This window comes from Chelon labrosus (genome assembly GCF_963514085.1).
Source record: "Chelon labrosus genome assembly, chromosome: 22".
Taxonomy (NCBI): domain Eukaryota; kingdom Metazoa; phylum Chordata; class Actinopteri; order Mugiliformes; family Mugilidae; genus Chelon; species Chelon labrosus.
In genome coordinates, this window is record NC_140355.1 from 11,704,498 (window position 1) to 11,719,745 (window position 15,248).

Here is a 15,248-nt window from a genome sequence, read left to right on the forward strand (position 1 = left end):
ACTCAAAGTACTTCTAAATCAAGGGGCTGAAGTCCAAGTTAGCTCATGTGTTATTGTTGTTAAAGCGTGGTTGCATCTTTTTTTTACTTTGCCAACTCAAATATTCGCGTCTTCCTGGCTCCCCGGAGAAGTGTTTATCCAGTAAAGAACATTTGCTGATTTTCTTTCCCATTCATTTTCATTTTATTAGCACACTCACACAGTTAAACAACACTGTTCCCTTGAAGCAAAACAATCACATTAGCCTAAACATCCGCTCGCTGAGCCCTGGAGAACAGGGGCTGTATTCACAAAGCTGCTGAGAATAAGAGCATTGGTCTAGGATTACTGTTCAAGTTCACACAGTCACGTGTCATTCTCAGATTGACTGAGTTGATAAAATGCAGTCTGTACACTGATAAATTAGATTCATTTTATGAACACAGACCAAGACCTATAGAGTAATATTTTAAACCACAATCTCTTCCAAAATGTTTATTTCACACATTTGTATTTTAGCACATGAGCCTACACAAACCTACGCACGCAAACACGCTCCCTCCCTGTGCTGTGATCTGTGATACCATCAATACGTGTCGTCCAGAGTCCTTGTTTTGATGCGCGACTGTTTGCCTGGATCCATATTGCTGTCATATACATCCGTCACAGGATTACACTGCCTTTGGTTTCACATTCAATACGTTTGTTTACTTTTGATATAGCTTGTGAGTCTATAAAAGCACTTGTTGTCAAGAGTCTGACCTTTTGACTCCAAGATACACACACACAGAGAAGTGTATGAGATGGTTCAGAAACAGGGAACTGCAGGGCTACAGTGTGGAATGTTTGCAAACTATATTAGGAGTCAGTAAATGTGCTGCTTCTACGAGCACAGCGACAGTGCGAGGGCAGATCGGACCCTGAATGCATGGACACGGCTGTCGTTCTCTTCATTTTAACTCTTGACGTTTAAATTCTTCACAGCGTCTGTGTCCCCTGTCATCCCGATCTGTTTGACCCCCGTGGGGCTAACCTGAGCTGGTCTGTGTTCACCTAAGATAGCAGCGATCAGGGCCTCCGGCGCAGTCACCCCACCGCCTGGAGACACAGGACTGCGAGGACTGAGAGGGCTGATGGTGGGAGACGGCACAGTGTCGGGGGAGACCAGCCGCTCCTTCTTAGCAGCAGAGCAGGGGGAGCGACTTCGCGTCTGGCTTTCTCTGGAGCGAGGGCAAAGGCTGAGACTCTGCAGGGACGGGAGGGGGCTGGAAGAAAGAGCGTGAACGGCGGGGCTCCGGCTACGGCGGTGGCGATGGTGGTGTTTGCCGTTTTTGGGGCTCGGGCTGCGAGAGCATGGAGCCAGCAGGACCAGAGTGCTGTCATCCTCTGAGCTGACGTCGGAGCTGTCTGAGCGACACACGGTGGGGCTGTGGACTGGCATCTTGATCTGATGAGGATGGAGAATTTAAGAAGTGGAAACTATAGGACAAAAAGCATGGAGCCACTCCTCTCCACATCCTTTAATCTAGTAAAAGTAATAACACTATGACAGAGTAAGCAAAAGTCAAATGTATTCATTGAGCAATGGGATGCCACCTAACATACGTGAGTTATTAGTTCTGATGCATACATTTTCAAGCAGCACTTTAATGTTGCAACTGATTTTCATTTCAAATACTTATCTACTAGTTGCAGGTTAATCTACAACAATGTGCCATATTTAAGTATTATACAGATATAATACAGATCTGCAAAGGAACTAACAGCTGTATAATTATTTTAGTATTAAATTGTCATTATTTAACATATGAAAACCCAAAATGTCGTGTTTTGGCAGATACTTTTAAGATAACAGTTTACACTTTGCATTATATAATTGATTACACAGTGTGCGCTGTTTAAATTGACCTCTGACCCCATATTCAGCAGCATACTTATCAGTATTTACTAGAATGAGACGCTCAACATACATGTAAGATTGTCCACGTGTTTATACACTGATCAGTCATAACATTGTGACCACCTTCCTAATATTATATAGGTCTCCCTTGTGCCTCCAAAACAGTTGTGACTCATCAGAGAATGGACATGGCCCTTCTGAGGGTGTCCTGTGGTGTCTGGCAACAGGATGTTGTTAGTGGGGGCCTTTGGGTCCTATGGGTTGAGGGGAGGGGCCTCTGTGGATCATTCCACAGATACTCTGTTTGGGATCTAGTGAATTTGGAGGCCAGGTCAACACCTTGTACTGTTTCATGTTTTTTTTTAGTTGTTCCCAAACCGTTTTTTGTGTGTCTGGTCCAGTCTAGGTGGGTGGTACATGTCTAAGTAACATCCACATGAATGCCAGGTCCAAAAGTTTCCCCAGCAGAACATTGTATTGTCATAAGATGGTCAATGTTATTTACTTCTCCTGTCAGAGGTTTTAATGTTGTGGCTGATCGGTGTATATTGGATACTTTTACATACATAATCGTATATATATATTTAAATCTTTAAATATTTCAAATATATTTACGTCTACATCGAGCCAAGAATATTTCATAAAAGAGAGTAAGATTGCTCCATTTCATTCTCCAAATTGCGTTACCTGAATTGGTGACGACAACCCCACAATACTGTTCATATTATTACTGTAGTAACCCAGGATGTATTCACAATCATCTCTTGGCAAATCCTCCTCTGTGAATGTCACCTGAGGCAGGAAGAGAGAGGTAAACATCCAAATGAACTCAAGCTCAATACATATTTGTGAGTTTGATTGTGTGACACACCTGCGTTGCATGCTCTCCTTTGGCCCACACATACGCCTGGTAATCTTTGTGATGTCTGAACCCAACCTGTTCAGAAAGAAATCACGGTCATAGTTTGAGGTTTTGACGACGGGAGGGATGAGCTGTAAGAATGCATCGTAAGGAGTGCTTAAAAATAACCTTGTATATTGCGACCCAGTCCCACGAGCTGCGCTGATAAGTCGACGCCACGGTGAATCTGACTGTGGCATCTGAGAGTTTACACCACTCCTTGTTTGTGTGCAGCTCCACCAGAGGCATGTCCACCCTGAACGGAAACTAGAAGAAAGAGAATAAGTCACCATACAAAAACAGAGATGCCATTCCATTCAACGCATCAATCATTGTCTCACCTGCAGAGAAAACAGGGCAGAAACGGGTTTGTGGTCACTGATCGTGAAACCCATGTGACTTCGGTACACATGTTGTGTCACTTTTGTCGCCCCACCCAACCAGGAGGTCAGGCCCCGCTGCAGCGCTGCATTGTGGGTAGGGACCGGGGAACCAGTGCGACGAAGGCGCCAGAGGATGCGATCCGTCCAGGCGGGTTTCCTCTTCTTAGCACTGCCAGAAATTAAGTTCAGTCAGCTACAGCCACAACTGCAGGGATGCGTGTTTGTGACGGAGGCGCCTGAACGTACCTGGTGTCATACGTATGAGTGCCCACGTCAAACTTATATGTAGGTGGGAATTTGAGAGGTCCCTCTAGGAAGCCTTCCAGGATGGGCTCAGTGTTTTTAGCCATATTGAGCTGCAGGGGAGTCAAACAATAGGACATAGTCATGACTGAAACAAGGGGATGTTTGTACGCTTAGTGCTACAGCTCCCTCTGTTGGCTGTGGTCCGTGAGCTGCAGACAAACAGGTGGCGTAATAAAGCCTTCCAGAAACATCCATCTGTCTGTTTGAGTGTGCAAATGCTTTAAAAATGCCAAAGGTGCCTCACCTGATCCCGCTCCCACAGAAGAGGCAGCTTACTGCTGTCGATGGCACATTTCACCACATGGATGTCGTAGTCTTCGATGCGGAAATTCAAATCGCCGAACCAAAACACAACACTGGGGATAGAACAAATGAAGAGAGGAAGAAATGCAAAACAAAGGAATCTCATCTGAGCTATCGCTGATTCAGTTTACTTAATGATTAGTGCAATATCCTGAGCAAATTTGAACATTGTTGGTGCATTATTTGAAACTCCAGAAACATAATAAAAAAGACAGCACTGCTCTTGAGCTTTATCGTGTAATATGAAGATATAATAATTATTACTGAGCAGCGGATGCAACCTATAACTCATATCAGATCCTATAAAACCTTTATGGATGTGTATATGTGTAGCATTTACTGAATTATTAGGACTGTATAACATATTAAAAGATTGCAAGCACTTTTTTAAGGGTGTGCAAAGCTCATGTGACTTGATTTGTCCGATGTGCAAACACAACGTCACCCACTCGTGGTCAAGTACTCCGGTCGCAGTCCCTCCTTCGAACTGCTGCTGTTGAAGGATGCTTTCAAAATCCTCCATCCGCTGCTCCAGGTTCCTCATGTGAGCCGGCAGGTGACAGTTCAGAAAGCACACCGGGTGGCCAAACACTGTCATCCTGGCGCTGACGCCGCCTTTATTCCCCTTTAGAGTGACATGAAAGAAAAGAAAAAAGAAAAAAGATGCAGAGACAAACAAATCCCCCGTGTGTAGGATATTTAAAACAGTACATATTAACAAAACAGCCGCACGTATCAAAAAGAAGATCTGCGCTCAGGGACAAGGTCGTGGTGGTTTTTTTTTTCTGACACTGAGTCGCAAAACCAGAAAGCCAGACAGCCTGCTGCTGCACTGACCTCAAAGAGAAGGAGACTGCACCAGCAGCAGCCAGGGGTGATGCTGACATCAACACGCAGAGGAAGGTCACATACTGACACATGCAACCCACGCATGCATGCACCTGCCGGCACGAGGGGAGCACACACACCACCTTTGACCACCCCGGGCCCCACCGACACAAACCCACTGCTGATTTTTTCAAACGCGATAAACCTCAGCTGGTTTTCAGAGCGGCACTATTTGATGCGTAGCACGTACCCAGTATCCCCCAAGACCTGTGCGCGTACTCTCTGTCTGCACTCCTCTGAGGAATGGAAGATGGCAGAATTTAGAGAAAACCAGCAGCAGCACTCCCTGCATTCGCTGGGACGCCACCTAAGCAGATGAGACAGATGAATATATCAGTAAAGTAAACTAGAGCGGCACTAAAAGGATCTGAAGGGCGGTAGATTTAACTTCTCACTGACCAAAACATATCCAAAAGGACTGAGCGTGTCCATGCAAAGCTCGCTCCACTGATCTGAGAAAAGAACATCCTTCAGCCTCTTATTTATCATGGAGTTGACTTCCTGGAATCTGGATGGTGCCAGAAAGTAGATAAATGTCATTAACAAAGTGATTAATGAAAAGGACAGTGATGGGGGACGAATCAAAGTGAAGACAGATGACTGAGTGGGCACTCGCGGCTGTCTCTCTGGAACCGAGAGCCGAGCAGAAATACTTGCTTACCCGATGATAAACATGTCAACGTTCCCATCTGAAACATTTGGTCCAAACAGAGAAGTGATGTCATCTGGCGGGACAGCTGATCCCACATTCCATGTGACGATGTACACCCTTTCAAAGGATAGAAAGAGTGTAAATGCTGCATTAGATTTAAGCACACTATGGTGCAGGGTGTAAAGAGGACGTGATGCGTGCTGTAATCCCCAGAGAAATAGCTTTCACCAGGGGTTCTGTACATAGAAAAAAAAAAAAGACACGCACAATTAAGCACCTCTGTATACCTCAGTGATGGCTTAGTATTGTGCATGGGTATGTGTGTCTGTATGTGTGTGAGTACAAGCAGAGAGAATGAGGAGACACTAAACTGTACTACTTTATTATAGAAATAACTGAATATGGTTGCAACTGACTCTATTAATTGATCAAATTCAGCCCAAACTGAAAGAGATTCATTTTACTTTAATATATTATCAAGAAAGGAAGCACATCTTGATATATGCGCAGCTGGAACCATCAAATCTTTGGCATTTCTACTATGAAATGCATTTTCACTCAAACCATTTCCTGGTTGTTAAGCGGATCTGTCCAACTGCAAGACCACTTAGCGGGTCAAAACATGAATCTAAACAACCATGCCTCTGTTTATGCATGTTTTAGCCAAATGACTGTCACATACTCCGATCAGGCATAACATTATGACCGCCTTCCTAATATCGTGTAGGTCTCCCTTGGGCCTCCAAACCAGTTGTGACTCATCAGAGGATGTTGTTAGTGGGGGCCTTTGGGTCCTATGGGTTGAGAGGAGGGGTCTCTGTGGATCAGGCTTGTTCCAGTGCATCTCACAGATACTTCATCAGTTTGGGATCTAGTGAATTTGGAGGCCAGGTCAACACCTTGCGCTGTTTTTCGTGTTTTTTTAGTTGTTCCTAAACCGTTTTTGTGTGTGCGTCCTGCTGCCAGTGTCATTGTATACATGTCTAAGTAACATCTACACAAATGCCAGGTCCAGACGTTTCCCAGCAGAACATTGTATTGTCACAAGATGGTCAATGTTATTTACTTCTCCTGTCAGTGGTTTTAATGTTGTGGCTGATCGATGTAATTACTACTGACTGCTTTCCAAAGCATATCATTAGACTTATCACTCTTGCGGTCCAGTAGCCATTTGTTTGCATTCATTTTAACGGCCCACAACGTGAATTTTCTTCTATTTGCTCTTGTCTTTTAAGTTCTGTTTCGTTCTGTTAAGTTCACTAAATGAAAAGGAGAACACCTTGATAACTCGGTCTCTCTCCTCGTGTGATGCTTTCAGCCTGCCTGAGCTGGAAAATTATGCAGTGGGAGGTTGAGGGCAATAGGTGAGATGAGATACCTGTTACACCTTTCACAAATAGCTGACTTATGTGTAGGAACACTAGAGTATTGATTGACACCCCCTACTTATTTTGTTAAACTTTAGTTTTTGCCTTAGATGCTTTGGAGGGGTTTGAAGTTCATCTTCTCTTTTAGTTTTACTGTCCGTATCTTCCCCCATTTCCATCAAGAGGACGTAACGCTGCAGTGCAACATGTTGCTCAAGGACACTGACGTTAAAAAATACGACACCTGGCTGGGAAACATTTGTATGATTAGATTTAAATTCTGAAAACACTGTGTTATTGTTGTCATCTCACAGACAGCATAGCTCAGTTATTGTCCTGAGGTGACAAAAGGAACCTGGATCAGTGTGATGGATCACGTTTTACATGCAAACTGATTTTCATGGCAAAATAAAAGCGGCTGCGATGAATTATTCATCTCATAAGTATCCGATGTGATTCGTCATGATTTATGTGATACGAAATGTCTTTACGTGAGCAGTGGGACTTGACAGGAATTGCTGCCGCCTGAAGACTTTATGTCACGTCTTATTCTTCATATAAATTTCACAAATTCAAACTGACTTTAATTGTAGCAGATACTTTATTTTTTTGGCCTTTGTTGAGCGAGGAGCGCACGTCAAAAGTGACTCTGGGAAATCGGCCAACGCAACGTGACTGTGTCGCTCAGTCAGGTTCATGAAGCTCTTAGTGAAATTTGCTGCTGTGATTCATGTGACATGGTCTGGCACACGTCAGCGTTCTTACAGCTCCTGCGGCTGGATTTAGACACAACAAGGAAGAACACAGAACCATAGTGCTTGAAATACCCAGTGAAACTGACAATGATGAGCTATTATTAAATGTTTTAATAAAGGCGTTAACTCACCTGAAGTCACTGTTTTCTCCTCCTGCCTTCTCAGACTGGCTCTGTGTTGAGCTCCCAGGTGACGGCGTCCTCTGTGGCTGAGGGCTGAGGCTGTTTTTGGGGCTGAGGCTGGAGCGGGGGACGGGCTGAGGCAGAGGCAGGCTGGGAGAGGAGTTCAGGTATCGTTGAGGACTGTGGGGACTGTGGGGACTGTGGGGACTGTGAGGACTGTGAGGACTGTGAGCAAGGAACGAGGACTCTGTCGGAGAATGTGGCAGGACGCCGGCACTCTGAGGTCCTGGGATGCACACAGGGATCAAATCTATTTCCTTGGTGGGGTCCGCTGAGACTCTGGTCGGCTTCGGAGCAGATTTAGTTCGAAGAGCAGTCGGTCTTGGCCGGCTTATGCTCGCCAGCGTTGCAGACCCGGACTGCTTTTGGTCAATCACTGTCGTAGGTGCGACTACAGCCTGTATGGGGCTCAGTCCAGACTGTTTCTTCAGCACATCAGATGGACTGACAAGAGGTGGCTCCTGCACTGGTAGCTGCTGAGGTAAACCAGGACTGGCTCCTATTATCGTAATGAATCCAGGTTGTGCTTTAGGAACGCAGGGGTCTGTGCCGACTTGATTCTGCGGCTGGCGATCCATCACCTGCAAGAATTTAACAACATTTTTTTTTTTTTAACAGTGCTTGAATTCAAAGCATCTTTGACATTAAAACATGATGCAGTGTGCAGGGAGTATAAAAGCATTTAGGGGAAAGTGCAAAAAGATGAGCTTGCAAAGATGAGAGGATGCATCACTCTCCCCAAGTGTCACTGATGTTAACATGAGTAGACAGCCGGGCTGAGGAACTAACTTTAGGCCCGTGTCCTGGATTAGCTGCTCAGAAACTTTAATTAGCTCCGGGGCCTCATACAGAGAAATAATTGTTGGTGATTGCTCGGACGGTATCGCGCTGCAAAGTGTGACTGCCCCCTTTTCCGCCACCGCTTGATCCCAGGGAGGATGAGACGGGACACGCAGCGGCAGATAATGGAGAACATCAGACAATGTCAACAGACACTGTAGGTCACAAGGAACAGGAGGCCTGGCAGGCATGGTAGGAGGACAGAGGCCTCCCTCCATTTTGTTTATGTGGCCTCCCACAGAGAAACTATATACACCTCTCTTAATGATTCATGGTATGCAAATGAGGATCTCTTTCTCACAGAGACATTTATGTGACAACAGTAGTAACCTGCAAAACGGAGCTGTGAGTAATGGTGGTGTGATGGGTTTGAATGGAACCCACTTTGAAAGTGGAAATGCAACTTTAAAAGTGGGGCCTTTTTTTAAATATATAATATATAAATAAATAAATATCACTCCATGAGCCAGCAAGTCTGAATGACAGCTTCATTATCTAGAATATGTAATAGCCTGGAAAACATCCTAAACACAAATTCTACAATGCAATAAACGCAAATACAATAGCAGAGGCTGCTGTGCCTCAAATATCTCGTGAAGACATGTCTTACCTTTTTTTTTTTTTTTTTTTTTTTTTTTTTAGAATTATTATTATTTCCAAGGTGAACCGCAAAGGTGATCTCCCAAATTCACAGAAGGGCAATCATCAGTCAATCAGCGCGACCAGACTGCCACACGAAGAGTAAAAATCGATCTATGGTCCGGGGACCTATCCGAGCCGGTCTGCAGGACGGATGCCAACCCGTCGGTACCGTGGACAGCGGACGTCTCGTCAAGGTGCAGACCGCGCCGCGGCGCTGTCAGGACAGAAAGCGGTCACGCTTGACGCGCCCGGACTCCTGCATGTTGGTGTGTGTGCTACCACAGCTGATCGCTCCTCATCTCACTTATTATGACGACTGCCCTACACGCCGCGCAGTTGGCCGGAGCAGCCGTGCACTTTTCAGTCAGCGTCCCGCCTCCTCCTTGCACACCGGCCGTGCACCGACCCAGCACCTCTCCCTCTCTCTCTCTCTCTCTTTCTTTCTTTCCCTCTCTGGGTGAAGCATGAACACTTGGGGGCGGGCAGAGCAGGAAAGAATAAATAAATAAATAAATAAATAAATAATAAATCAGCTGCTAAAGTGCAGCCGGCCAGAAATAATAGAGCATCTGTCCGATCGGTGACGCATTAATCGTGGAATCAGTGCGTCACTGATAGGGAGAATTGATCAGCATGTTCAATAATTAAATCTCACTTTTGGCAAAGATACCTCCCCCCCCCCACCCTCTGTGATGTCTTCATAGCAGCTGCACAACAGCAGCATTAGCATGGGCGCCCTCATGCAAATGACCCTGCTGGGTGATATCAAAGCAGGCACCTCACGGGGCTTTGTTAACACAGAGGCGAACCAATGCTGCTTCAGTTTTAGTTTTATTTGTGGCAGCATATATTTGACTCTGCACAAGGAGGAGATTTTTCTGATATTGCCCTTGAAATGAAGGTCCTTTCCATTGCTGTCCTGATTTGGTAAATGCATCCCTATGAAGGGTCACTTTGGGCATTAATGAGCATGGCAAAGCATAAGAAATAAAATATGCATAAATATATACGGATTGCATTGTATTTTATTGCCGCCTTGTTTGTCTCATTGATATTTGCCTCTCCGTTTGGCAAGTTTGATCATGCCCGTAAGGAAACTGTTGTTGCTGTTGTGTCTTCTTCCGCAGGTGTTCGGGCTAAAAGAGTCCTCTGGGGCGTGGAAACCTTTTAAAGGTTCTGGGAAACACAAAGACTTGGACTGAGGAGGGGAGTGGTGTGTGTGTGTGTGTGTGTGTGTGTGTGTGTGTATGACAGTTTTCAACATATGAGGAAATGTGCCAATTAAAATAAGCAATTGTTTGGTGATATTTCGTGTGCGTTTTTGTGGAGAAGGCCAATTAGCCTGTAACACCTGATCAGTCTGCACCTCATCTTCTGCCTCCTGCTCCTAACAGGCTTAATTCTCAAAACACAGGGATAAGGATCATTTAAGAACACACTTTGAATGCACTGCAAGGAAACAGAAACATCATTTGCACCCTCCTAATTAAAATTTATTGAAAGGAAACACACAGTATTGTGTCAGTATTGCTATCAAACCTTACAAAAAAACCACACACGATAGTAAAAACACTTTAAGTTCGTCAAACTCCTTTGTATGGTGCGCTAATTATTCTGTATACTGATCGGCATTTAAACCAGAAAAGCTTGTGCAGTTAATAGTCCAGCAAATAAAGTTGGGGTTCTCACAAGAGACAAAGAAGGAAGGCTAAAAGATGCAGTCAGCAGCCAAAGTCACAGATCGCCAGATGCTGTAATTCACACCTTACTCTTCTGGTCACTAAATCTTTTAAACTCCGCGATCAACGTTTGTGACGCAGCCGTTCTGTTGTAAATTTCGAGAGTCGAGCCAAAGCCACAGATGTCATTGGATCATTTTCTGAGACATTAGACATAACAATAAGACAAAAAGAAGTACAGAATCCATTAGCGTGCCCCTTTGAATGTATACGTTCACACAAAACAAATCCATACCAACTGCAAAAGGCTCAAATTAATGGGTTGGTGAATATGGCTTCAGGCAAATAAAACGCTCTAATATCTCTGTCCCACTTTCAATAATCGGTTACAGTTATATAGAACAACAGCACGTATAATGAAATGGATATTTATTGTTAAATGGACCTTTAATACTCACAGTCAAGGGCCCTCGACAGCATCATCATAAAAGTCGTTCCCACGTTCTCTATGGCTCTGACAGGGATTAATACAGATGTGTAATCTCAGTGGAATGTACTGGTCCTAAGCACCAGCTGTCCACTGAAAGCACACAGACACCCGTGAGTCCCTGCTAACACACAAGGCCGATACAAATGCTACCCATGAGGCACCGCGCATTTACACTCAAAACGATGCGTCCGCTAGGTGCATCAAATTGGAATTAAAAGATGTAAATGTTCGGTTCAAAACGGTACATTTGTGACATCGGCCTGTGGTGACGCAACTGTGAAAACTGGAATCGTGGAAGCTAGCGAGTGACCTCTCAAGAGTCTACGGCCTCTTTTTGGTTTTGACCAGGCCTTTCTCCACCAGGCTGCGGTAGAACTCCTGGATGTACGTGTACACACACTTCCAGTCGGGCTCTTTCATCCGGACTAAGTCATCAGGGTCCAGCAGAGGGGGGCAGCCTGCCAGCCTCCTGCCGACACAGAGCAAATGTCAAATAAAAAATGACTGGAGACAAACAGAAAATACGCTGCCAGAGGCGTAAAGTCACTTCGCTCTTTTCCGCAATTTACTGCCGTTGTTTATGTGAGACAAGACACGCTGGTGTCTTCATATAAGGAATGAGAGCTCACTCTGCAGTGCTGAAAGCCAGCTCGAAGTTGTCCCTGGGCTTGTTGGGGTTGAGGATGGAATATTCAAACGCATCAGGGAAAAACCGGTGCACCAGGGCGCAGAAGGCTATGCCATCTTTCCAACTGGAGGAGAAGTTCTGGATGTCCACCCCCTGTTTCATACCAGAAAGGAGTCAGTTTAGAAGAAACTGAAGTGGCTGTGAACGAGACATACGGGACAGGGCTATGTATAGCTCCTCGGGGCAGTAAGTCACAGACAAAGGGCATATTTACCTCATATGGCTCTGTTTTGGCCCTGCACCAATCCAGAAGCATCTGTTTGACATTTTTAGCGTTGGGAGCTGCAGCGGGGCTGGCCTTGCTGAGGAGTCAAAACAAAGACAAGAAAAAAACCTTGCATGCAATATCAACATGAGTTTAATAAAGTGCTGGCAGACACATTTTTTTTTTTTATAGCTAATGAACCCAACACACAACAGAGTCACGTTTGCTCACTCTGTGTTTTAAATGTGTCTCACCTTCCCGCTGTCCTGTTGAAGGGAGCGGAGGCTGGTGTCTGGCCTGCTGGTTCTGAAAACATAGAGAGAATTATAGTAAAACAAAACATTAAAAATGAAGGTGCACACGGACAGCATGGGTGTTAGGGAGCAAATCAGAGTTACTGTTTGTGGACGGGGGCTGCCGGTTCATGGAGGCTCCTCCACCTGTGGTACCCCCTTTGCCCAGGCCCTGCTGCCTTAAGTCCTGCTGCCTCGACCCTCGCTCCTCCTCCCGTTTATCTGAGGGCACGGCGGAGAATTCAGAGGAAAAGCAAATCGCCACATGCAACGACGCGTAACGGTTTTTCTTTTTCACCTCTCTTTTTCTTGAGCAGGTCCCTTAAAGCAGCACGGATCAGCCGCCTCTCTTCAAAATCTGTTGCGCTGTCCAGCTTAAGAGAAAAAAGCGAAAAAGAGGCGACAGTAAAGACTTATGTCAGACATTTTGCCATTGCAAGAATTCTTTAGATGCTGCGTCTATGTCAACAAGGCAAAGTGAAACCACTTCTCAGAGGAGAAAATCTGCAGGGACGAAAACAAGAAAATGGAGGAACGTTTTTCTTTGCACAAGATATGCGCAAGAAAATGACATTTAAGTCACATTTAGTCATCTCACCATCTTGTTGAGAACATCTTCATCCTCAATAGCTGCCAGTTGTTCGCTGGTCAGCGATGACGATCCACCTTCAGGTTTTGACTCCATGTCTGATGAGTGAAAACACAGCTGTCCTGACACATACACACCGAGAGCAGCACCGTTTCAATATTTCACCAGAGAGAGAAGCAGATGTTTGAAACCCTTCTGCCAGGTGACAGCAACAACTCCACTTTAAAAGTTTTTCATTCAGATAAGATAAATTAAATTACAATGTTTTTGTTGAGACACCAAACAATCCAGAATCTCGTCGCGCTCATTGTTTACCCCAAACAATGACATTAATCTCACAAATGGAGCATAAAGACAACATCCGTTCTTCTTGCGGTCTGTTGACTGGTTCGGATCTAAACAACTGCGTGAGTTTTAACAGACATAAACTGAGCAGACGTAAAAAGAAATGTTTGTCCTACACTGGAGTACCCCTCGGTGTATCTGAGCAACTGGCTGCAGCACAGAAGGGGCCAAAAACACGTACAAATATAGTAATGTGGTGGAACGAGACCATTACTAAAAGAATCTGATAACAGCGTGAAGCTATGTGCTGAGACACAGGGAAACCTTTGTGCCTGAGCGGAAGAACAAACTAACAAAACGTGAAAATGCTTAAATTCAGGATTAGATTCGGTGGTGGAGGTGGAGGTGGAGGTGGATGTGGAGGTGTCGTGCGGCTGCTCACCTGTTTGATTCAAACTGGTGAGTCTTGCGGCGGTGTTTGGTGCTTCAGCGCTCTCTTCTCCTCTCCTCTCCTCTCCTCGGGTCCGCCTTTAAACTTGTGCGGAGAGCTGGGAGAGCTCAACCCTGACATCACACCTCAGACTGCAGCGCTTCATAAGGATGTTTAGAGAGAGAGTGGGGACTGCTTACACGAACCACCCAAAATGGGATGAAGGAGGAGGGGAAGGAGGGAGAAAGACGTCAGGTCTGGGTCCATCCATCTCTGTCACCTTGACCAGCGTCTCTCCTCCTCCTGACGCCGGATCCTGGATGATGTCGTGTGAAACTTCATCTGGCATTCCCTCTGATAAACAGCTGATTACTCTTCATTTTACTAAGTGCCACTGACAGCTCGCTAGGATGAGAAAGGAAGGGTTAATAGGGGCAAAGAAGTTAGGAGCACTGCCTTATTGAGGCAAAAAGCTGCACCGTGAACTCTGTTTACAAAAGTAGAAGAATCTCTTCAAGGGAGGACAGAGCACATCCTCTTAGATAGATGGATGCGAACACTCACACACACATCTGGAAGAAAACAGCATTAGTGAAATACTTTCAACTTCAGCAGAGATTATCTATTGTTTAAAAGTTGACCACATTTGGAGATGAGCTTTAAAAAAAAAATAATAATAAAAAAAAAAAGAGCAAAGCAGACAAATTGCTCCATCCAGTGGTGACCAACCAGCACTGCTTCAAAATGTATGTTCCCGCCGACATTCAAGCGTCCTTGTAAGTCATGGCGTTGAGCCGACATGCTCTAAAACTGAGGGGATACAGCCATCGTTAATTGCACGTTTCATTTTTGCTACTGTGAGATACGCTGTGTCAAGGCTTTGACTCCACCAGATGTCCAAAGGTGTGCACATTGCTCAGAGTTGCGTCTGTGGACCAGGCTTGCTTGTCCGGTACATCCCACGGACGCGATTGAGATCTGAAGTCAACACCTTGAACTTTATATTCTTCAACACGATCCCAAACCATTTTTTGCTTTGTGGCAGGGCGCACTATCCTCCTGAAGGGAGCCACAGCCATCAGGGGATAGCATTTCCATGAAAGGGAGTGCACGGTTTCCAGCAGTGCTTAGTTGGGTAGTATATCAAAGTAAGATCCACATTAATGACAAGAACCAAGGACTCCCAGCAGAACACTGACAACAGCATCCCATAGTCCTGTCGCAATGTGTTCCCCAAGTAAATAACGCATATTGCCACAGAAATAGATTAGACAAGGCCGCATTCTTTCATTGCTCCGTGGTCCAGTTCTGATGCGACACTTTTTGGCAGTGGACAGGGGTCAGCGTCTGTGATTTTGAGCCACAGTAGCTCGTCCCTTGGATCAGACCCTCTTTTGATGGGCACTCACCACTGCAGACCTCAGAAACTCCACAAGAGCTGCAGTTTTAGAGATGCTCTGAGCAAGTCGTCCAAATTTGACCCTTTTCACC

At 45.3% G+C, this 15,248-nt stretch overlaps 2 protein-coding genes across 2 annotated transcripts; both read right to left on the reverse strand.

The window, feature by feature from the left end:
* Positions 1-211: 211 nt before the first annotated feature.
* Positions 212-8,482, reverse strand: inpp5ja (inositol polyphosphate-5-phosphatase Ja). Its single transcript, XM_084571674.1, has 12 exons — positions 7,566-8,482; positions 5,322-5,429; positions 5,060-5,168; positions 4,851-4,967; positions 4,222-4,397; positions 3,714-3,825; positions 3,410-3,519; positions 3,122-3,332; positions 2,910-3,047; positions 2,751-2,816; positions 2,567-2,671; positions 212-1,426 (listed from the first exon to the last, which is right to left on the reverse strand). Exons 1-12 carry the CDS (start codon positions 8,192-8,194, stop codon positions 935-937), a joined length of 2,373 nt encoding a protein of 790 aa, XP_084427800.1. The 5' UTR covers positions 8,195-8,482; the 3' UTR covers positions 212-934.
* A 3,106-nt stretch (positions 8,483-11,588) lies between these two features.
* On the reverse strand, positions 11,589-13,211 carry smtna (smoothelin a; the record flags this gene model as incomplete). The annotated part of the gene is made up of 7 exons (XM_084572430.1): positions 13,052-13,211; positions 12,752-12,827; positions 12,559-12,675; positions 12,415-12,466; positions 12,170-12,257; positions 11,897-12,048; positions 11,589-11,736 (listed from the first exon to the last, which is right to left on the reverse strand). Exons 1-7 carry the CDS (start codon positions 13,136-13,138, stop codon positions 11,589-11,591), a joined length of 720 nt encoding a protein of 239 aa, XP_084428556.1. The 5' UTR covers positions 13,139-13,211.
* Positions 13,212-15,248: the final 2,037 nt, after the last annotated feature.

Excerpts from the sequence above, each read along its gene's own strand:
- inpp5ja (XM_084571674.1), bottom strand. The coding sequence starts at position 8,194 with ATGGATCGCCAGCCGCAGAATCAAGTCGGCACAGACCCCTGCGTTCCT. Across the intron at positions 3,826-4,221 it reads ACCGGAGTACTTGACCACGA|TGTTGTGTTTTGGTTCGGCG; the intron begins GTGGGTGACGTT and ends TTCTATCCCCAG. Across the intron at positions 3,333-3,409 it reads ACTCATACGTATGACACCAG|TGCTAAGAAGAGGAAACCCG; the intron begins GTACGTTCAGGC and ends AATTTCTGGCAG.